The 22,317-nt window shown below is 54.5% G+C and overlaps 1 protein-coding gene and 1 pseudogene across 1 annotated transcript; one reads left to right on the top strand and one right to left on the bottom strand.

Moving 5' to 3' along the window:
• Positions 1–3,146: 3,146 nt before the first annotated feature.
• Positions 3,147–16,442, bottom strand: LOC130492640 (H-2 class II histocompatibility antigen, E-S beta chain-like). The gene is made up of 6 exons (XM_056866402.1): positions 16,352–16,442; positions 13,313–13,588; positions 8,371–8,652; positions 7,771–7,884; positions 4,147–4,170; positions 3,147–3,151 (listed from the first exon to the last, which is right to left on the bottom strand). Exons 1-6 carry the CDS (start codon positions 16,440–16,442, stop codon positions 3,147–3,149), a joined length of 792 nt encoding a protein of 263 aa, XP_056722380.1.
• A 1,746-nt stretch (positions 16,443–18,188) lies between these two features.
• LOC130492702 (mamu class II histocompatibility antigen, DR alpha chain-like) lies at positions 18,189–21,085 on the top strand (annotated as a pseudogene).
• The last annotated feature ends 1,232 nt before the right edge of the window (positions 21,086–22,317 follow it).

The following is a 22,317-nucleotide window of genomic DNA, read 5'->3' on the forward strand; positions in this document are numbered from 1 at the left end:
CGCACTAGGCGCACATGTTCTTCCATGGTCTCAGAGTAAATAAGAATGTCATCGAGAAATACCACCACCCCCCGAAACAGTAAATCATGCAAAACTTCATTAATTAATTGCATAAAGACACTCGGAGCCCCCGAAAGTCCGAACGGCATGACCAGGTACTCAAACATCCCAAAACAACTGGAAAAGGCCGTTTTGGGTTCGTCTCCTTCTTTGATGCGAATGCGGTGGTAGGCTTCTACCAAGTCCAGTTTGGTGAAGATTCGGCCCTCCTTTAATTGTGCTAGAAGGTCAGGAATAAGAGGGAGGGGGTAAGCATTAGACTGGGTGACTGCGTTCAGTCTGCGAAAGTCAATACACAGTCTTAAATCTCCCGTCTTTTTCTTTACAAAGAAAGCTGGGGCTGAATAAGGAGCCTTGGAGGGGCGTATGAAACCCCTCGCCAGATTGACATCCAGATAGTCTCGCAATACAGTCTTTTCACTAGGGCTCATGGGGTAAACCTTTCCCTTAGACAGTTTGCCTTCCCCTACAATCTCGATGGCACAGTCCGTTTCTCTGTGGGGAGGCAGTTCGTCGCACTCTCTAACATCGAAAACATCAGTAAACTGCGAGTACTCAGAGGGTAATTGAGGAGAGACTGGGGCGGGGGACCCTACCAGTGCGGCGGCTGGAGTTCTGAGTACCCGTTCCTTGTCATGCAACCCACAGGGGTTTTCGGGGAAGGAAAGCACCCGTTTAACCCAATCAATGGAGGGATTGTGTCCCCTTAACCAGTTCATCCCTAACACCACAGGGGTTACAATAGGGGCGATGGTGAAATACAACCGTTCCCAATGTTCCCCCACGGACATAATCACGGCTGCAGTTCTGTGGGTCACAGGGCCCCGTTTAAAGTCACTCCCGTCCATTTGGGAAAAACGGAGGGGTCCCGGAAGCCGCTTGCGCCGGACACCCAACTTCTTGGCAGTTTCCTCATTTATCATGGTGCGGGCACACCCCGAGTCGACCAACGCGGGGACCTCTAACGGGGGACCCCCTTTGGGTAGGGACAGATGAACACGCACAAATACATTGTCCTCTTGGGCGCTTACCATCGGTGGAGCTCCTTGCACAACGATAGGGACGGTCTGCTGCGGAGCCCCCTCTACAGCAGACCGACGGCGTTTTTTGCCGGCTGTTCCCACTCTTCCTCCTCGCTGGAAGAGGGGGACGGGGTGGTGGCTTCCGGGGAGCCGTCCGAATCAAAGACGGTATTTGTAATCCGGGACCCCGATGGGACCGTAGAGTCGGATGCCCCATCCTGGGGGCGCGCGTGGAGAGCGGAGGGTGCGCCGGAGCGCCGGCTCAGTGGTCCACTTCTGCGGCGAGGCTGGCTGTCGGCGGCCGGTTTCGTCGGCTCGGTCTGGGTTTGGCGGGGGGGGGTCGGACGGCCTGAGCGAGAGGGGCATTGCGATGCAAAGTGACCCTTTCCCCCGCAGATCAGGCAGACGCCGGCCTCGAACCGCTTGCGGCGTTCCGCGGCCGAGAGACCCCCGCCACCCCCTTGCCGGAGTTCCCGGCCACGGTCACCTCGGGGCCTGGGGTCTCGCCCAAGCCGTTGCTTGGACAAGTTCAGGAGTTGTTTGCGATTCTCGATGTCAGCAGCATGGCGAACCCAACCTTCCACATCCGGGGGGTTCCCTTGCATGAAGGCCCAATGTTGGAGGTCTGGGTTGAGACCCTCCCTGAAACATTGTACTAAGGTAGCTTCACTCCAGTCCAGAATTCGGCTAGCCAGTGACTGGAACTCACTTGCATACTGCGCCACCGACTTAGTCCCTTGGCGCAGTTGCATCAGGGAGGCTTTAGCCCGCTCACCCAGAGTCGGGTCCTCAAAACGGTTTCGGAGTGCTACCATGAACTCGTCCAGGGTTCGCAGCACCGGCGAGCGGAGTTCATACTGCAACACCATCCAGGCAGCCGCCTCCCCTTGCAGTAAGGAAGCCACGTACTGCACCCGGGACTCCTCAGAAACGAAGGTTCGGCCTTGTTCCCGCATAAAAATGTCTACTTGGACCATAAAAAAGGTCAACTGGTCTCCCGACCCGTCATACGTGACTTTCAGGTCCCGACGGGCCGGGGGGGCAGGGGTTGCGGGCGGAACTACCGGCGCCCCGTCTGGGGGAGCACCGGCTGGAGGTTGCAACTTCAGCGCATCTAGGGCCGTGGCCATCTCACCCATTACGCGTTGCATGGTCTCCATCTGCTCCTGCATAGTCCGGCGGTCTTCCTGCCACTGCTTTCGTTCTTCCTCCATGAGGGCCTCTTTGCGGGCCGGGTCCCCTTCGAGTCCCGTGCTGGGGAAGGCCAACCGGCGATCCTTCGCCGCAGTCCGCGAGAGCGACCAGCCCTTGGGAGAGTCCAGCCAATAAGTAAGCCCCCGGGGACGTTCGTCCCGATCTTGGTCGGGGGCGCGACCCTTCGGTTTCTTTGGCTTGGCTCCCTCCTCCTTCGGGTCCGGCTTCTCCGGCTCGTCCGGTTCCTTGGGGGCATCGGGGTTAGGGGTGGTGTCCTCGTCGGCTGACATTCTGTCCAAGGCGGTACAGCTGCAGTCCGAGAGGCAAGGACTTGCAACTTAATGTGAGAGATCCCCCTCTCTGAGTTTGCTTCTCCAAATCAGTTGCTCAGACGTTGATACAGAAACAATAGATTTATTGAAGCCCTCAGGAGATGAGACAGGCACAGGTAGAAAGTTGCAAGTGAGGGGCTATACGGGTTTACAGAATATATTGACTCCAGGGCACTGGGGCACTGGGGTTCACACTTATTGTTATGGGAAGTTACAAGCTTGGCATAATACAAAACATCAGACGGATCCCAGGAAGTCTGGTGCGGCTATCACACTTCCAAGGCCGCACCGGCCTGAGGGAGTACTGGCAGGAAGAACAGCGGGGGGGAAGATACATGGGCCATCAGGCCTGGCGCCTGAGACCAGAAGGTGTGAACTGCTTTTACGAGTTCACTGATAACACCGCAGGTGATGGAAAGCAGAGACACAAAGACAGAGACCCTCACAACAGGGAGGGGAGAGTCTGTCTCATACAGGTTTTACTGCGCTATTGTCCAATTTATGTCGCCCTGGTTTTTGCTTTCTTAGATTCCACGTCTTATACTGTAAAACACAAACAAAAAGGGGAAGAAAAAACTTCAACCCAGAAACAACAGGTGACCAAAAAGATTGACAAAAAAAACACGGCTACCCACTGTGAAAAAAACTTAATGATGGACAGAATCACAATGGATTATGTACACAAAACGGACAAAAGTTTTAATACATTATAAATCATTAAAAATACACGTATAAAAAGTAGGGTCCAGTTCATCAGTAATTATTCATGATCGCATCATCTTCCGTCCTCTCACCACCTAATATAAGTTTGGACAATTGGAACTGTTGGCTACCATCTGCTTTCTGAATGTGGGTGGGTACACCCCATAGAGCGAGGATCCATTCTGACCTTGCTCGCTCAGGTTGATTTCTACAATTTTCTTTTTAAAAAACGTTATTCATTTCTAATTTCCTTAATTTGTTCATCTACATGTTTTCTTTCATTGAATTCTTCCTTTTTATGTCTTGGAGATTTGGACCAGATATAAGAACCATCTGAAAAAGGATGCTGGGGGGGTCCGATGTTATTCCAACAATGAAGGGGGAGGGGATTGTCGAACTAATTAACAGTCCCTGGTTCTTATACATGTGAGCAATATAGATTAACAGTTTTGGAATTTTTTTAAAATAAAGGAATTACACAAAAATTAGTCTGAAGTCTCCCCCCCTCTTTCCTCCTATTTCTTCTTCCAAGGTTTTATACCTTGGTCAGAATTGTTACATTTGATATTTTTATATTTTGAATAATTGCTCTTTATAGTGTGCGAAAATTACAGTTTATATCACTGACAAAGTACTATTTGTTTGGTTTTAAGGATATTTTTTATGATTGATAATGTATTAAGCTTTGTAAATTTTTTGTATGTAACCCATTTTTACTCTGCCCATTATTAGTTATTTTGTCAACCTTTTTGGTTACCCGCGTCTAATTTCTATCTTTCTCATCTGCCTGGAGTCTCAGAGAGAAAAGGGGACTGTAAATAAACCGAGTGACTTACCCGCGGGAGGCTGGAGAGGATTCGCTGCAAGAGAGAAATTTGTTTCATTTATGTATTTAAATATTTCTATCCTGTCTTTCCTAGAACCATAGAATCATAGAACTGGGACCACCAGGGTCATCTAGTCCAACCTCCTGCACAATGCAGAAAATTTCACAACTATCTCCCCCCACACACATTCACCCAGCGACCTCCATGCCAGAAAATGGCAAAACAAAATCCCATTAGGATCCCTGGCCAATCTGGCCTGGAGGAAAATTCTTGTCAGCTAGGCTCTCTCTCGGCCCCGGGTAAAAACAAGATGGTTACCTGCACAGACAAAAAGGAGTTTTTTGTGCACTCCGTCCCCCCCCGTTTTGCACTCGGTCTCCCGCCCGACATCTGCACCTCAATGGAGACCCACCCGAGTAATTTCTAATCTGATACCGGGTCCCGCGGAACAATGCTGGGAGCCCGGGAAGATCAGCCAGTTATTGCACACGTTAATTTCCTGTATGCGTTGTCTTAAGTCGTTACCGGCAGTTAACTTCTATATTGTTTCTTTGTTTCTAAAACCTAATCAATCCCATTGTATTTACCCTATATATGTACCGAGTTTCCCCCATGCCTGTATTCTAGCCTTAAGTTTCTATGACTTGCTGAACTCGCTGACTTTCTGAATAAAACTTCTAACTCGCTGCAACGTCTGGAGTGGAGTCCCTTTTCCTTCCTGACCCCAAAGTGGCAATCAACATTTCCCTGGGCATGCAAGAAAGGGCCATGAGTGCCAAACAATGACGCAACCCTTCCTGCCCTCCCTCTCATGATCTGCCTAAGGTCACAGAATCAGCATTGCTGACAGATGGCCATCCAGCCTCTGCTTAAAAACCTCCAGGGAAGGAGAGCCCACCACCTCCTGAGGAAGCCTGTTCCACTGAGGGACCGCTCTAACTGTCAGAATTTTTTTCCTAATGTCTAGATGGAAACTCTTTTGATTTAATTTCAACCCGACCTTCTAGGGCAACAGAAAACAACTCAGCCCCATCCTCCCCTGAATTTAGATATAGATATGTATAGAAATATTATTGACTGGAAAGAAGAGAAATGGGTTTTAAAAAGTAGGGAAGAATTAGATATAAAGGATTGGTTTGTGTATTATAGGTTAAGAGATATATTTAATAAAGATAATCAGCTTGGATTTAACAAAAATAAATCTGAGTTAGAGAAAGTATTAAATAAAGGAAATAAAGGACTGATAGGTAGAATGTATAAATTACTAATTACGACCAATCTAGAACAAGAAAGAATCAAACCAGTTATGATTAAATGGATGAAGGACTTAGGATTTAATATCGATTTGGATATATGGGAAAATATATGGAAGAGAGAGTTTAAATTTACAATAACCAATGAAATTAGAGAAAATTTATATAAAATGTTTTATAGATGGCATATAACCCCAATTATGATGAATTCCCCAAGATGAATAGGGGAGACAAGGGAATCTGTTGGAGATATTGAAAGGAAAGAGGAACATATATGCATGTATGGTGGTTATGCAAAATTTTTAAAAAAATTTGGAAAAAAATATTAAGGGAAACAAATAATTTGATTAATAGTAGAGTAAAAAGGAAACCATCATTTTGCTTATTGGGAATCCCACCAAAAATATATATCTGACCAGGATAGGATTATCTGTCAATAAAGTTTTGCTGCTGCAAGAATTGTGATAGCCAAAGTATGGAAACAAGTAAATAAACCTTCAATCATTGACTGGAGAGAGAAATTATGGATGTATATGAGGATGGCCAGGTTAACGGAATTTCTGCATGGAAAGGATATGGGAGAATTTAAAAAAACATGGGTTAAGGCCACCTCATATTGGGATAAGTTGGCAAAAACTGACTTTACTTTATTAATTAATGAGATATAGAAATCAATTTTTTAACAATTGTGATTTATAATATTAATGGATAAAATAAAACTGTTAAGACACTTCTGCGGAAGTCGGGTGAAGGGTCACTCTTTAGGTGGGTGGAGGGGAAAGGGTATCTTTGCTTAACATTATAAATTAGTAATTATGAATGTATTAATTATGGTATATGAATACCCTTTTATAATTTTTTGTATTCTTTTTTGTAATTTTTTTATTTTTTCTTGTTGTATTTGTTTGTTTTTTATGTTTTTCTTAAAGAAAAAAAATCTAATAAATTTAAAAAAGAAAAAGAAAACAACTCAGCACAATCCTCCATATGACAGCCCTTCAAGTTACTTGAAGATGGTTATCATATCACCTCTCGGTCTCCTCCTCTTTAGGCTAAACTTACCCAGCTCCTTCAACTTTTCCTCATAGGACTTGGTCTCCAGACCCCTCACCATCTTGGCTGCCCTCCTCTGGACACGTTCCAGCTTGTCTACATCTTTCTTAAATTGTGGTGCCCAAAACTGAACACAGTACTCTAGTTGAGGTCTAACCAGAACAAAGTAATACCATCACTTTGCGTGATCTGGACACTATACTTCTGTTGATGCAGCCCAAGACTGCATTTGCCTTTTTAGTTAAAGCATCACACTGCTGACTCATGTTCAGTGTTTGGTCTACTAAGACCCCAAGATCCTTTTCACACACACTACTGCTCAAACAAGTCTCCCCCCATCCTATAATTATGCATTTTATTTTTCCTACCTAAATGCAGAACTTTACATTTGTCTTTGTTGAAGTGCATTTTATTAGTTCTAGCCCACTTCTCCAGCCTGTCAAGATCATCCTGCATCTTGTCTCTGTCTTCTACCGTATTTGCTACCCGTCCCAATTTAGTATCATCTGTAAATTTAATAAGCATCCCCTCTATTCCTTCATCCAAATCATTTATAAAGATGTTGAACAACACAGGGCCCAGCACAGATCCCTGAGGAACTCCACTAGTCATTCCTCTCCAAGTGGATGAGAAGCCTTTAACAGGCACTCTTTGGGTGCGATCTGTTCAACCAGTTGCAGATCCACCTAACAGTAATAAAACCTCTCCACCTAGAATCTGCCTCACCCCCTTTTAAAACCATCTGTGCTTAAAGACATCACCAAGTCCACTGGCAGCGAATCCCACAATTTACCTACTCACTGAATAAAGAAGTGTGTCCTTTTCTCTGCCCTGGACCCCTTTCCCCACAGCTTTATGGGCTGCCCCTGAGTTCTACTGTTACGGAAGGAAGAGAAAACTCTCCCCCTAAAACTCTCTCCACCCCACACATAAGTTTATGAACTTCCATCATATCCTCCCCTCAGTCGTCTCTTTTCCATAACTGAGAAGCCCCCAGACTCTCCAGCCTTTCCTCACAGGGAAGGGGGCTCCTGGCCCTCTTGGCTGCCCTCTTCTGAAGCAGGCCAAACTGCTGAAGACATTAAAAAGTTTGGTGTCCCCTTGCACCATTCGGGGTCTTCCTGTTGGCCTAGAAATGGCAGCCCCCAAAACAGGCTGTGAGAAAAAAAGAGCCCCCTCTCCAAAGTGAGACCCTGGTGGGGCCGGGCCCCTTCATTTCCCCCTGTCAAATCGGTCCAATCGTGGACAGATTCCGAGGGAGGGGGGAGTGTGCGCCCTTCCCCCAGTTTCCTGAAGTCCCTCCCCCCATCCAGACCCACCCCCTTACCTTTCCTGTTCTTCAGGTAGAGATAGAGCCCCACGGCCACAAAGACCACCCCCAGCACGGCCCCCACAGCCCCCGTCCACACTTTGCTCTTGGCGGAATCCGACGTCTGGGGCTCTGTGGGAAGAGAAGGAGCCCCCTGTGAGGAGACGGATTGGGGCCGGATGTGGCCTCTGAGCCCACAGATTTCACAGGGAGAATCTGGTCCAGGGACTACCCCCAGGGGGGGTCCCCATCCTTTTTGAGCCCATGGGCACCATCATAGTTCTGGCACAGGGTGGTGGGCACAACCACAAGATGGCTGCCATGGGAGGTGGAGCCACACACTTTCTAAAAACAAGCGATGGGCACCAGGAACGTTGTTTGTGGGTGCCATGACACCTGTGGGCAACACGTTGGGGAACCCTGTGCTACCCCCTGGCAAGGGGTTCATCCCACACTAGGGAGGGGCTTCTGCTCACTCATGGAAGGGGGGAGTCCTTGAGAAGGGTGGGGGTCTCGCTGCACCTTGAACTGGTCAGTTCACACAAGTCCTTGGAACTCCCACCCACTTCGAGGGGTTGTGTGTCTGTAGGGAAAGGGGGAAGCCCTAGAGTCTCTTACCCCACTGCACAGTGATGGGGTCAGTCAGGCTGCTGTGCTCCACCTGGCAGGCGTAGACGTCCCCCCGCTCGGGTACTGTCTCCAGCATGGCCTGGGTGAGGAAGGTCCAGTCTCCGTTCTGGATCTCATCGGCGTATCCCACCCCCTCTGTCTGCTCCTGCCCGTTCTTCAGCCACTTGATGTCCACCTCTGAGGGGTAATATCCTGCCGCGGTGCAGAGGAGGAGGGTGTGGTGGGCCAGGGGCTCCGCCTTGGTGGGGGAGATCATCACTGTGGGCTGAACTGCAAAGGGGGAGGAAGAAGAGGGGAAAACTCAGAGATGCAGGAGAGCCAGAAAAGCAGAGAGAGATGGAGAAGAGAGAGAGAGAGACCAGTGTTCGACCATTCTTCTGTTCTGGGCAGACCCCGGTTCTGATCCACGGATGACTCTGTTCTACCAAAGGCCCCATCTTCTTCTCCCAGGGCTGCCTTTGGGGAGGGGGTCCCTCCAATGTTTTCTGCGAGTCCAGGTCACAGAGGAATAGGTTGAAAAGCACCGATCCCAACACAGATCCCTGAGGGACCCCACTGCTCACATCCCTCCATTGGGAGAACTGACCATTGATTCCTACTCTCTGCTTCCTGTTTTTCAGCCAGTTCTCAATCCGTAAGAGGACTTGTCCTCTTATCCCATGACTATGAAGTGTGCTTAGTAGTTTGCTTAGCAGTCTTTGGTGGGGGACTTAGCAGTCTTTGGTCGGGGTCAAAAGCCTTCTGGAAATCCAAATACAAAATGTCCACAGGCTCATTCCTGTCCACATGCTTATTGATGCTTTTAAAAACCTCTAATAGGTTAGTGAGACAGGACCTACCTTTGCAGAAGCCATGTTGGGGGTTGTTCAGCAAGGATTGCCCTTCTTTCTATATGCTTGACAATTCTACTTTTATAATGCTTTCCATCAATTTACCCAGAACAGACATTAAGCTAACTGGCCTGTAATTTCCTGGGTCCCCCCTGGAACCTTTTTTATGAATGGGTGTTACATTGGCCGTTCTCCAGTCCTCTGGTACAGAGGCTGATCGAAGGGACATATTACATATCTTTGTAGGGAGTTCAGCAATGTCCCATTTGAGTTCTAGGAGAACTCTAGGAGGAATACCGTCTGGTCCCTGTGACTTGTTAGTTGGCAGTTTGTCTAGATGGTCTAGGACTTCCTGCCTTGTTACCACTATTACACAGGAAGGTGCTGAGGAAACGGAAAGTCCTGAAGGCACAGAGGAAACCCAGGGCTCTGACCAAGAAGAGGATGCCATACAACAGAACCACAACAGTCTGGAGCAAACAAGTCAGCCGATCGAGGAGATTCTAGCTGGCAGAACGATTTAGGGAATTGGAGGATGTTCTGAGAATACAGGGTTTGCCCGTAGGAGTGAAACGGGGGTACCCAAATTAACCAGTGTGCCTATGCTTCTGTCCTCACAACCGACAGACGGGAGCCCACCAGGCGGTACCTGATCAAGAGAGACGCAGAACAGTTCAGGGTAGGGTGGGATGACCCCATTCAGGGCCCACTTGTGGGGGGGGCAATATCTCCTGAGGCCTCCCGGTGTCTGTTCTGTCCTCTGGGACCCTGTCCTGCTACGCTAACTTTTCCAGGGCTCAGTTCTACCAAACCGGTTCTTATTCATTCATTCATTTAGGTAGTTTTTGTGCCTCCCTTCCCTAGGGAACCAGCCCAAGGTGGCCTACAAGACAATAAAAATAAACATTAAAACTCAGACTTAAAAAAATGTAGCAGACAATGTTAAAAATTGTCCATCTGCTTAAAATGATTTTAACAATTTCAGGCTAAAGGCACACCATCAAGTGATTTTAAAAGTTCAACCCCCTAAATGAAAGACAGAGTGAGCAGAAAACACGTTGGCCTGGGCCCTAAGTGAGCCTGAGCTGGGCACTGGGTGAGCCTCCAGGGGGAGGGGCATTCCACAGGCAAGGGGCCACCCCAGAAAAAGCCCCACCTGTGATCATGCCACCCACCTGACCTCTGAAGAAGGGGGCACAGAGAGCAGGGCTTGAGAGGCAGATCTTGAACTGGTGAGCTGGATAGTATGGGGAGGGGGACGGTCCTTCAGGGACCCTGGCCATAAGCTGTTTAGGCCTTAATGGGAAGAACCAGCCCTTGGAATTGTGCCCAGAAACTGAGGGGTCACCAAGGGCAGCTTTTTCAGTGCCAAAGGGGTATGATCCCTACACACATAACATACACAACTCTGACATTGGGACAAGCTGCAGTGTCCATACCATTTGGACCAGCAGACCCATGAAGACTGCATTACACTAGTTTAAGCTAGAAAGGATCCAAGCAGGGATCACTGCGACCAAATCAGGCTTCTCAAGGAATGGCCGTAGCTGACCCATCAGACAGAGCGGATTAAAGGCCCCACATGATGCCACGGAGGAGGAGACCGGAGCCCCCAACCATTGGCCAGGATGCAGCAACACCCCCAGGCTATGATCCGTTTCCGTGGGTGGGGGGCGAGAAACCCCTGCCAGGACAGACTGATCCCAAAGTTCTCACGCAGATCAACCTGCCTTCCTGACCCCTGAGCCTGTAATGGGGGATGTGAGAGGGGAGGCACACATTACTGGCAAATTTGGTTGACTTCGGCTTCAGGATCCCTGTTTTTGCTGCCCAGGGGTGGTGGTGGATCCATGTTTTCTCTTGTTCAGTCCACGTGCCCAGAGATGGGAGGGCCCAGGGGAAAGGGAAGAAACCTTTTTTCCCCCCAGTTTTTGTGATGGAAAACTTGGGGTGGGGGTGTTGGAAACGGGAGAACACTGTAAAGAAATTCCTAGGAGATATTTTCTCTTTTAGAATGAGTAAAATGCATCTTCAGGCCAGGTTTTATGACACTCATAATTTCTAGCGTGGAAAAATCTGCACTGACAATGAAGGAGATGCTGTCGAGTCGCAGCCAACTTATGGCGACCCCAGTGGAGGGTTTTCAAGGCTGGGCGGGGGTTTGGCTGGTTGGGAGGGGGTTGAGAGGGGTTTTTTTGCCATTGCTCGCCTCCACCTCACCACCCCTGGCCTTCTTCAGAGGTCTCCTATCCAAGTACCAACTAGGACTGATCCAACTTAGCTTCTGAGATCCGAGGAGCTGGGGCTTAGCTGGGCTGATCGGGCTGCTACTAGAAGAACCTCCTATGAAATATTTACTCTTTTTGAGTGAGAAAAACAGCATCTTCCATCCAAATGGGGCAGCATGTAAAATGCCTGTAGGATTTCTTGGGTTTTTTTCTGTGGAAAAACTCTCAAAATTTGAGGAAGGGTGGAAAAAACAACCCCAACCTTATACTGCAGACATATACAAGGTTTGGAAGGAAACTTTCTCCTACCCTTTGTTTTGTTGACTACAGATTTTTTTTCTACCTTCAACTTTTATTTTTTTCTTATGTCTCAGATCACAAAAATTAATGATCCCTGTGCCATGGAAGCCGAGGGTGCAGCGGTTGGCAGCTTTCCCTTGAGCACTGGATAAGTTTGCAATTGTTTGTACTTCATACTTCTGAATGTCATTAACATGTCAAACTGTACAATGTTAAATGAATGGGTTTAGACTGGAGTAACTTTAGGATTGTACTGTGAGTAGTAAATGAGGGGTTTTTATGTTGTTCACTCAGTAAGAAGTTCAGGGTTTTTTTTACTGGAATGTAAGTACTACATATATCTCAATATTCCCCCCTCTTTTTTTCCCCTGGAAAAAAAGGGGGGGACTCCCGTTAGGCTTCAAAAATTTGTTGAAATGTGACATCCCTCCATGTGCCTGGATCCTGACAGTGGGTACTTTTTACTAATTTTCAATGGGTTTTTTCAAGATCTCGTTTCACTGCCTTTCTGCTGGCTTTGGTCAGTCAGAGGGAGGCTCCCGCATTTACCTTTGGAGTCCAGGTCGTGTGTCGCGGTTACCCATCTTTTATTGTTTTGTGAATGTTATTGGGATGACAGGAATAGGCTGCCATTGCCCTTGTTGACCAGAGTTTTTAGACATTTGGATGATTTTATTATTATTAACTTGAGGACAAAGGTGGCAAAATTTCCTTGTGTTGCCACCAGTGGGTGCTGAGAGTGCAGGTTGGCGTCACAGAATCGTAATTCTGACTCTGTAATGATCAATGTTAACATTGTTTATTTACAGTCGTTTGACCCGCAGATAAACAAACTGTTCAATGGGGGGGGGGAGCTCCTTGGTTTTTGGGGTGGGGCCTGTCATGATCCCCCTTTTAAGGCATGCAGCATCAGGCCAGGGTCCCCCCAACAGCTTTTATTTGTAGAGCATCAACTCCGACGGGCCCCCAGCTGTGAGCTCACAGCAGCCTCAACTGAAAGTAGACCCTGGTAACCAGAACTCTCCACCCTCTGGGACCGAAGCAATAGGTAATGGGGGGGGGGAGGAGTGGATGGTGCCATTGTACACATATATATCACAGTCAATAATACCACCGGGCCTGTGGACTGAGGGGAGGGATCCAAAGGGTGATGGTGGATCTGGGCGGGGGGGGGGGGTGTCCGATGTAAAAGACAAAAATAAAGATGAATCCATTCGAGCTCCTCCCGTTCTTTTTACACTAAGGTTCCTCCACCCACCCCACGCACCCACGCACACACCCCTTGGTGGCCCTGGTGGGGGGCAGGAGGGGGTCCCGGGTGCAGAGGCCGGACTCACTGACCGGCGCTGGGGGGGGGCCGTGTGCTCTCAAGGGGTGGGGAGGTGGGGGGGTCAAGCCGGACTCCTCCTGGGGCGGGAAAGGGGGGTCTGCCTGAGAAGCCGCTATCCTGAGTGGGCCCCCTCGCTCCCCCCCAAAGGCCTGGAGCCCCTCCAGTGGGGGGTGGGAGGAGGGGAAACCCCTCCCCCCGCGGACTCCCCCCCGCTCCGCCCCCCCCTTCCCCGCTCCGCTCACCCTGCCTGCTGTGGAGGAAGCCCCCGAGGATCCCGTAGTTGTGGCGGCAGTAGGAGTCCACCCGGGCCATGCGGACGGCCAGCTCGTGCGGGTCGCGGTTGAAGCGCTCGACGTCCCTCTCGCAGAGCGGAGCGAGGGCCACGTAGCGCCCGAGGCGGCTGTCGAAGCGCCAGCACTCCTGCCGGTCGTAGGTCTCCCGGTAGACGTAGCGCACCTGGCCCGCCGTCCCGTTGGCGAAGCGGCACTCGAACTTCTCCTGGACCAGGAAATGGGCGTCTGGGGGGCGGGGGGAGATGAGAGAGAAGGGGGGGTCACAGCTGGGACGCGGAGGGGGCCGCAGCAGCAGCAGCCTCCGTGGGGCCCCCCCAAAGCCCCCTCTCTTTGCCAACCCGGTGTCGGGGTGGGTGGGGGCTCAGCCTACAGGCCAGCAGGACGCCCGGAGGGAGAGGGCGGCGGGGGAGGAGAGGAGAGGGGAGGGGAGGGTCCCTCCTACCCTCCCCCCCGGCGCGGCAGAAGGCGAGGGGCTCCCTGGGGAGTGGGCCGGGCCCGGGCCCAGACGAGCACCCATGAGAACACACACCCCGAGGCAGCAGCGTCATCAGTCTCCGGGCAGAAGCGCCCGCGGCGGCTCCCCTTTCAGCACGCGACTTTCTCCCCCCCCCCGACGCCGCTCACAGAGGGCAGAGGGAAAAGTGCCTGGGGGGCGGGTGGAGGGAGGGAGTTCTTTTCTGCAGGGGGGAGTAGAGGGCAGGCCCCGGGAGAGCGACTCGCCCCAAGGTCACCCAGCGAGCCTCCCCCCCCGGGGCAGAGTGGGGATTCGAACCCGGCTCCCCCCCCCATTAGGATGCAGCTAGCGCTCCACCCATTGCAACGCGCCGCCCCTGGAGCCGGACGCGTTTCTACCTGATGCCCACCCGGGGACCACCGAGGCCACGCCCACACCGTGACCTCACAGCCCGACTGTGCTGATGCTCCGGACCTGGGCCTCCCCCTTGGCCCGATGTGGGTCCGGCGAGGGCGGACCCACATCGGGGGAGGATGGGGCATGCTAAGAACAGCTGGATGGGATGTGCGGGCGATCTGGCTGCGACATCTGTCGGTCACCCCACTGATGGCCAGGGCTGATCCACTCAGAACCGTCAAGGGAAGCTCTCGAAAGAAAGGAGGCTCCTCTTGCATTATTTCCAATTAAAACGAGACAAGGATCCCAAGGAGACGCTTCCACGCCTTCTAAGGGGGGTGTGTGTGTGGGGGGGGGTCCGTTTCCTCCCCTGCTTCCCACCGCCTCCTGCTTCACTGGTGTCTTATCCGCCCTGCTGGACGAGGCTTTGCTCTCCCCCACAGGGGCTGGGAGGCCAGGCCAGAAGCCGCCCGATTTCCAGCCGGCACCCCTGGGAAACGACATGAAGAGGGGGGTCCCCTCCCCAAGCACAGAACCTCACCGGACTGATGCTCCGGGGACCCCTCCCCGCCTCTCCCTCCCCCTTGGGGAGGTCCTGTCAAAACGAGGCGGAGGGGTTCCTGCCTCCTCTGGCACCTGAGGAAGGAAGGGAGCTCCCGCTCGGGAAGGCTCTTCCTGGAATGAACGCGATTCGGCTTCAAGATCCCCCCCCCCCCCACAGACACACACACAGGCTCCTGTGGTATTTTGCTGCAAGAGACTGGCATGGCTACCCCCACTCCAACAGGGAGGCTGGGAGAGGCATAAACCTGACCCCCCCCTCCACACACACACACACCTGCAAAGCCCTGCATGCCCTTGGACCCTCATGTCTAAAGGGACGCCTCTCCCCCGATGCCCCTCGGAGGCGGCTCCATCCCCCAAGCAGAGCCCGCTGAAGGCCACCCCCCTGCCAAGGGGTCCGAGCAGCAGCTGCCCCTTCAGACAGGGTCTTCTCTGCTGTGGCTCCTGCCAGGAGGGAAGGGCCAGTCTGAGGGGGCCAGGGAGGGACCCCACATCTTCTGTCCTTCCACACAGGGTGCAAAAGAGGAGGGTTCAGGAGGGGCATTTTTTGTGGCATGGGGCCCTGGTTCAAGTGCACAAAAGGCGAGGGACTTATAATTTCCCCCCTTATAAATATGACTCTGTTTTCAGCGCCTGGTTCTTCTCTCCTTTCGTAACCCCGCCTTTGTCGCTGTGCCTGTTGCGCTCCTCGCTGTCCTTACACTGTTTTCAATTCTGGGATCCACTCTGAGTCTGGGGGGGGAGGGCTGGAGGCATCTACACAGGGATAACTCCACGGCCCTTTCCTTCCTTGGGGAGCTCAGAGCAGACCACTCCCTTGGCCGGAGCTCATATTACAAAGAGGGAGGCGGAGAGGAGAGCAGAGAAGAGTGGTGCTGAGGGGGGGTCCTGGCCGCTCTGCCCCCCCCCAGACCTGCCCCCCTCCCTGATTTTCTCTTCGGTGGCTCCTCTGCCTTTAATGGCCGAAGCATTTGCAAGCATGGATATTTCCAGAGAGGCTTGACCTGTTGAACTTCTCCCTGTCCTCCAGGTGCCAAAAGCAGAAAAGGCTTTTGGAGGGGTATCAAATGTCTTGGGGACTGCCTGCCAGTCCTGCTCTGCCCCCACCCTTCTTTAGAGACCCCCCTCCTCGTTCTGCCTCCCCTCCCCTTCCAGGGCCCCTCCCACCCCTGCCGAGGGGTCTGGGGTTGGCACCCCCTAGACAAAGTGATCTGCCCCCAATAGATAACACCAGTGGGGTGTGGTGGTTAGAGAGTCAGAGTCGGATCTGGGAGATCCAGGTTCGAATCTCCACTCTGCCATGGAAGCTTCGTGGGTGACCTTGGGCCAGTCACACACTGTGGGCCTACCTCACAGGGTAGTTGTGAGGATAACCTGGAGGAGAGCCGTGCAAAGCCACTTGGAGTCCCCCCCCAGGGGGGTGTAAATGAAGTAAATTAACAAAGTGCACCTGAGGGGGCCAAGGGGAGGCATCTCCCACCCCCTCCTCAACCTCAGAAAGGGTCCTCCCTCCCTCCCGCTGCCAGGGGGAGGGGCCTGTCTCTCCCAGCCCCCCTCCCCCCAGCTCCACTCACCAGGGGTCCGGAGCCTCCTCTCTGCTCCGGGGGCCAGGGGCGCCCCCACCAGCATCCAAACCAGCCCTAGCAGGCCCAGGCCAGGCCCCATAGCTGCCCCCATGGAAAACCCCCACCCAGCCCAAAGGGGAGACTTGCTCTGCTCCCTGCTGGGGAGGGAAGCGACTTTTGCCTCCCGAGTCCCCGGGAGGGGCCGGGCGGGGGCCCAGAGCAGCACCAATGGGAATTCCCTCCGGGGCAGCGTCATCGGTCTCCGGGCAGGAGCCCCAGCAACTGCGCTCCTTGCGGGAGATGGTGTGTCGTTGAGAGACGGAGGGGGTTCCGACCTGGGGGCCCCTCCGACCTGGGCCCCCCCCCGGCTGGCCCTCTCCCATCTCTGAATCTCAGCAGGGCCGGCCCTGGTTCGTCCCAGGGTCATCTAGTCCACCCCCCCCCCTGCACAATGCAGGGATTTCACAACGACCTCCCCCCCCACTCCATGCCCAGAAGATGGCCAAGGTGCCCCCCCCTCTCATCATCTGCCTAAGGTCGTAGAATCTGGTCCCGTCCAGAAGACCCGGCGGAGAAGAGAGAGGCAGGGGGCAGAGCGGCAGCCCCCGGGGGGGTGGGGGGCACGGACCCAGCCCCTCCGACAGCTGGCACCCCCCAGCCCCTCCAGGGGCCCTTTCCTTGGGGACACGGGGAGGAGCCCCCGTAGAATGGGGCTCCCCAGTGCCGGATTTACGTATAAGCTAAACAAGCTATAGCTTAGGGCCCCAGTCTGTTGGGGGGCCCCCCCAAAAAATTTTAAAGGGAAAAAAAAAACAAATGCACATTTCCAAAATATAAGATAAAAATCAAATCAAACCTACACACAGCAACCGTGTGTTGTGTTGTGTTGTCGGCTCCTAGGATGTCAGTAATGGGCCCCGCCCGCTCCCGATTAGGTCCATAAATTAATTACCCTATCCTATAGCATCTATTCCCCACAAAAACCAGCAACGATTTGTTGTTGACAAAGGACAGCTGGACACCTAAAGGGCCCCGTGACCTTCAAGAGCTGAGGGCCTCATCAGACCTCAGTCCGGCCCTGGGGCTCCCTCCTTGGCGTTGCCAGGCGGGGGGGGGCTTTCTCCTCCACCGCCGGAGCCCCCTCCAGACAGAGCTGCCAACCTCCAGGCTGGGCAGGAGGCCGCCCGGGGTCGTTCCTTCCCCATCAATTCTTGTGCACAAGTGCTGCCTCGGGGGGGGGTACTTCTAAGTCCCCAGGAGGGAGGGGCTTGTGCCTCTTGGGGGGGGGTCCAGAGGAGCCCCTGCAGATGCGGGGGGGCTCTCACCGCCCACCCTTGTGCAATCCCCCTCCCTCAGAATGCTCGGCCTTTTCCACCTGGGGCCGGGACACAGCTTGCTCCTTCCAGTGGCCGGGAGTTCCAGCGGAAGGGCGGCGGGCTCGGTGCAGCAGCCCCTGCTGGGCATGCAGAAGGTCCGGGTTCGATCCCCAGCCTCTCCTGTTCCAAAGGATCGGGCCGTAGGTGTGGCGGAAAGACCCTTCCCAGCCGGAGCCCCCCTGGGGAGCCGCGGCCAGCCTGAGTGGCCGCGAGGGACCTTCCTGGCGGAGGGTCGGGCTCGGCCGGCAGCAGCTCCGCGCGTCCGTCCATCTGCCGCTCGGGCCGTTTTCTGGAGCTCTTCTACCCGGCAACAGGCCGGTCAGCGCCCAGCCCTTTTCCCCATTGGCTGCCCATCAGCCCCGCTCGCCCCCCCTTCCCCGAAACCGGGCTCGGTCCGGCGCCCCCGCCCCGCCGCCCCCACTGCCGCCCGGCTCTCCCTGCCTCCCTCCCGCCTCGCAGCCGGCCGAGGCATGGGGGTCTGGGCGGGCTACCTGGGGCTGCTGCTGCCCCTCCTGGGGGGCCGCCTGGGGGTGCCAGGTAAGAGGCGCACCTGGGGGTGAGCGGGGGCCACGGGGGAAGACGGGCAGGGGATGGAGCGGGAGGGAGGAGGGAGGAAGGGGCAGGGAGGAGGGGGGTGAACGTCTCTCTCTGGTGGGGGGGGGAGACGTTGGGGTCTGGGAGCCGCCTCGGCCAGCGGGGTTCTTTGGCGAACCGGGACTTCGCCCTCCCCAGCCGCGCCAAGCCGAGGAGAGCGGGAGCAGCCCCCCCCCCATCAAAGGGCAGCAAGGGGGGGGCACACACGCCAGATCCCCTCTCTGAAGGGGGGAGGGGCGCTCCGCTTCGCAAAGTCCGCCGAGAGGGTCCCGGCCTCATTCCGGGGCTGGCTCCGGGGCTCAGCCTCTGTTGGGGGGGGGGGGGGCTCCTAAAACGGCGCCCACTTCCCAGACGAGAGCTCCTCCCCCCCCCGTCCGCCTGTCTGTCATTTTGCACCGTACTTAAAAGGAAGGCGCCGAGGAGGAGGAGAGGAGAGGGGCTGTGGCGTGGCTCCCCTTCCTCTTCCTCGGGGAGGGGGCACAGCCGCCATCTGGACGCCCCCACCAGCGCGCAGGGAGGAAGGGGGGAGCGCTGCCTCGCTGGAGCGGGATCGCAGCCCTTCTGGGTGTGTGTGGGGGGGCTTCTTTCCTGACATCTCCACTGGGCTGGCTGCAGGGCCCAGGATTGGGGCAAGGCTGCGGAGACCCCCCCCCACAAGCATTCCATCTGCGCCCCCCCCAATATGACCCTGATCCAAACCAAATAGCATCGCAAGAGGGATCGCTCGGCTGGTGGTGACCACCCATCTATGGTAACCCCTCTGTTGGTCTGTCCATTTGGACCCCCCAATCTCCAAACTGCCCCCCACTAAACTCCCAGAGCCTGAAATTAAAGGAATCGGAATATCCTGGCCGAAGCTTCACTCTGAAGTATCCAGAGGGTTCATCCAAGCGGCTGAGAGAGTCCCGGCTGCAAATCTCCAGACCCACCTCCTTTCCTCACCCGGCTTCTCCCGGATCTTGCATTTGTGGGGACTGGTGGGGAGCCCCAGAGTGGTCCCAATCTCTCCAGCTCACAATGCCCCCCCCCCGCATCTCTCTTCACAGCGGAGGAGGTCCTGTCGCAGGTGGCCTTCGTGCAGCGTAGCCTGAGCTCGGAGGAGCCCAGCGAGTTCATGTTCGACTTTGACGGGGATGAGATCTTCCACGTGAACCTGGAGAACAAGACGGTCTCCTGGCGGCTGCCCCAGTTCCAGGAGTTCACCAGCTTCCAGGCCGAGGGCGCCCAGGGCAACATCGCTGTGCTCCGCTCCAACCTGGACATCCTCATGCGCCGCTCCAACAACACCCCCGCCGAGAACGGTACCCTTGCGCAGCGGGGGGGGGCAGTGGGAGAGTTGGTGGGGGCATACAGGATCCCCCTGCCCCAAAGTATCACCATTCTGGGAAACCAACCCCCAACCCTAGCTTCCTGGAGAGGTTCCCCAGAGGAGTCTGCCTGTCGCCCCTAGTTTTGGGGCTGAGTCCACACTGGGCCCCTTCCCTGCAGGAACTTTGACCCTTATATCCAGTCACAGAGCAGGATGGGCTTCCTCCCCCCGCCCCCGAGATGCAACACAAACTCTTCTCTTTCTGTCTCTCCCCCCCCACCCCGTAGTCCCCCAAAGGTGACGGTGTACCCAGAGAAGCCGGTCTCCCTGGGGGACCCCAACATGCTCGTCTGCCTGGCCAACGCTTCTCGCCCCCGGTGATCAGCCTGACCTGGAAGAAGAACGGGCAGGAGGTGAAGGCCGCCTATGAGACAGACTTCTACCCCAACACGGACAACTCCTTCCGCAGGTTCTCCTACCTGACCTTCGTCCCCGACCCCGAGGACATCTACTACTGCGAGGTGGAGCACTGGGGCCTGGCCCAGCCCCTCACCAAGGAGTGGAGTAAGGACCAGGGACTCAGGGCTACTGTGTGTGTGGTGTGTGTGTTGGGTGGGGTGGGGGTCATCAGTAGACCTAAAGCATCACTTGGTGGCTCCCGCATGTGAAACAAGGATTGGGAGCCATGGGCAGGACCAATCCTGTTAAGGGACAAGCCTTACAGGGGGGCAATTCACACATTCAGTCTGCAGACTCATCCAGAGATGCCATGTGCACCTTCCCTTGAAGGCAGAAGACCCCAGCCTGGGATCCTGGGCTTTCTGGGGTGACATTCTAGGCTGACCCAAGAGACCCCGGCGGCCCTTCCTGCAAAGGGCCCTTTTCCCACCATCCCTCAAGACACTCCCATGAGCCACAGGATTCATCCCTCCCTCCTCCCCAGCCCCAAGACTAATGGGAGTGGATCTGGCTCTCATGGGGGGGGTCATTTCCCACAGTTCACCCCCCCATGGGTGCCACCCTGTTTTCTGTGCCCTTTGTGGCCGGCAGAAGGGAAGCGGCACCTCTGTGCCAGACCCCTTTCACCTTCCTCTCCGGGTGCCCCTTGGCCCAAAGAGACCTTCAGAAAGCGCAAGAAATGCCAGCCCAGAGAAACTGGCAGTCCTGCCAGGGTTGGCACTGGGATCTCTGCTCTCGAATGCAAAAGCCGAGGGGCGGAAATCACGGAGGTGTCGCTGGATCAGGTCCCTCCTCCCGCTAACTCTTCTTCCTCTCTCAGACACCAACATGCCCGAGCCCCTCCCGGAGACAGCGGAGAACGTGGTGTGCGGCCTGGGCCTGGCCATGGGCATCGTGGGCATCATTGTGGGCACCATCCTTATCCTCAAGAGCCGGCAGAACAACGACGAGGCCCACTTCCGCCGAGGCCCCTGTGAGTCCCGCCTGCAGCAGCCAGGCCCGTGATGAGGTGTGTGTGTGTGTGGGGGGGGGGACTCAGGCATCAGAGGAGGGTGAGGAAAGTGAGTGGGGAAAGGGAGGAGCAGGAAATACAATTTTCTGTTTTTTAATTTAAAAAAAGGAAAGACCACCTCTGTGGCCGGGGAGCTTGAAAAGCCACAGCTGAAGTGTGGGGGTGGGGGTGGAGTCTGGCTGTGTGAGATGCTCTGAATGTCTCTTCTTTGGGAAAATGTCTTTGGCCAGGTGCATTCTCTCACCTGCCCTGTTCTCCTTCCCTTCCAGGTAATCGAGGGCAGACTGTGCCATTCCCTTCCTGCCGAGATCTGCGCCTGCCTCTTTCCTTCACTGCGCCTTTCACGGCAAAGCTTTTCTTCCTGTAGAATGGGGGAGCACTTTCCGGATCACCAGGAGCCCTTGATTTGCCCCCCCCCGACAATGCCCACACTGGAATAGCCCTGCAGGGGCCCCACCTGGCGGCCTCCCAGGAAAGGGTCAGAGTTTCCCTCCAAAGCAGCGCCCCCCAAAGACAGAACCCAGAGGGCAGCTAGCTCCAGTCCCTGAAGGACCCACAGAAATCCTTTCCACTTCTTCCACGGTCAACTGAGACCCCATTCTCTCTCGCCTTACCATTAATGACCTGAGTAGTTTCCATCCCTCCTGCTCCAGCATCTCTGCTCCCATCCCTGAAACCCTCCATTTCAGGGGTGCAGGGAGGGGTTTGCGGTGAGATGCCCTCTTTTATGAGGTCTGAGATCTTCCTGTTAGCAGTCCGTTGGTGAGGAAGGAGTGGACCGGGCCCTCCATGGGACTGGCCCTGCTGCTCTCAGGACTTTATTCATCCAGGCAAAGGTTTTCCTGGCACTGGAGGAATAGTGACAGTGGAAAGTCCACCCACCTGCTCATTTCTCCGGGCCAGTAGAAAAGGAAGCAACCCCGGAGAGATCTCAGGAGGTCTCCGTCAGTGAGGGAGAGGACACGATCCATCTGCCCAGGGGTGGAGAGGCGGTGAAGCCGCCGGAGGACTTTGCTCAGAAGGCCTTCTGCTGACCATGAGCCCAACCCCCATCCCATAATACTGGATTTGGGTCCTGGGAAAGAGAAACCCTTCAGCAATCTCCAGCATGAAGCCACTGCTTCCTCTAGAGTAAACCACCCCAGCGCTGCTCAGGGTGGGGGAGGCTCTTGGAAAGGGAATTTTGTTGGGGGAGGGCGGGCTCTACATAACACCCCATCAGGGT

This window comes from Euleptes europaea, chromosome 1, assembly GCF_029931775.1.
Source record: "Euleptes europaea isolate rEulEur1 chromosome 1, rEulEur1.hap1, whole genome shotgun sequence".
Taxonomy (NCBI): Eukaryota; Metazoa; Chordata; class Lepidosauria; order Squamata; family Sphaerodactylidae; genus Euleptes; species Euleptes europaea.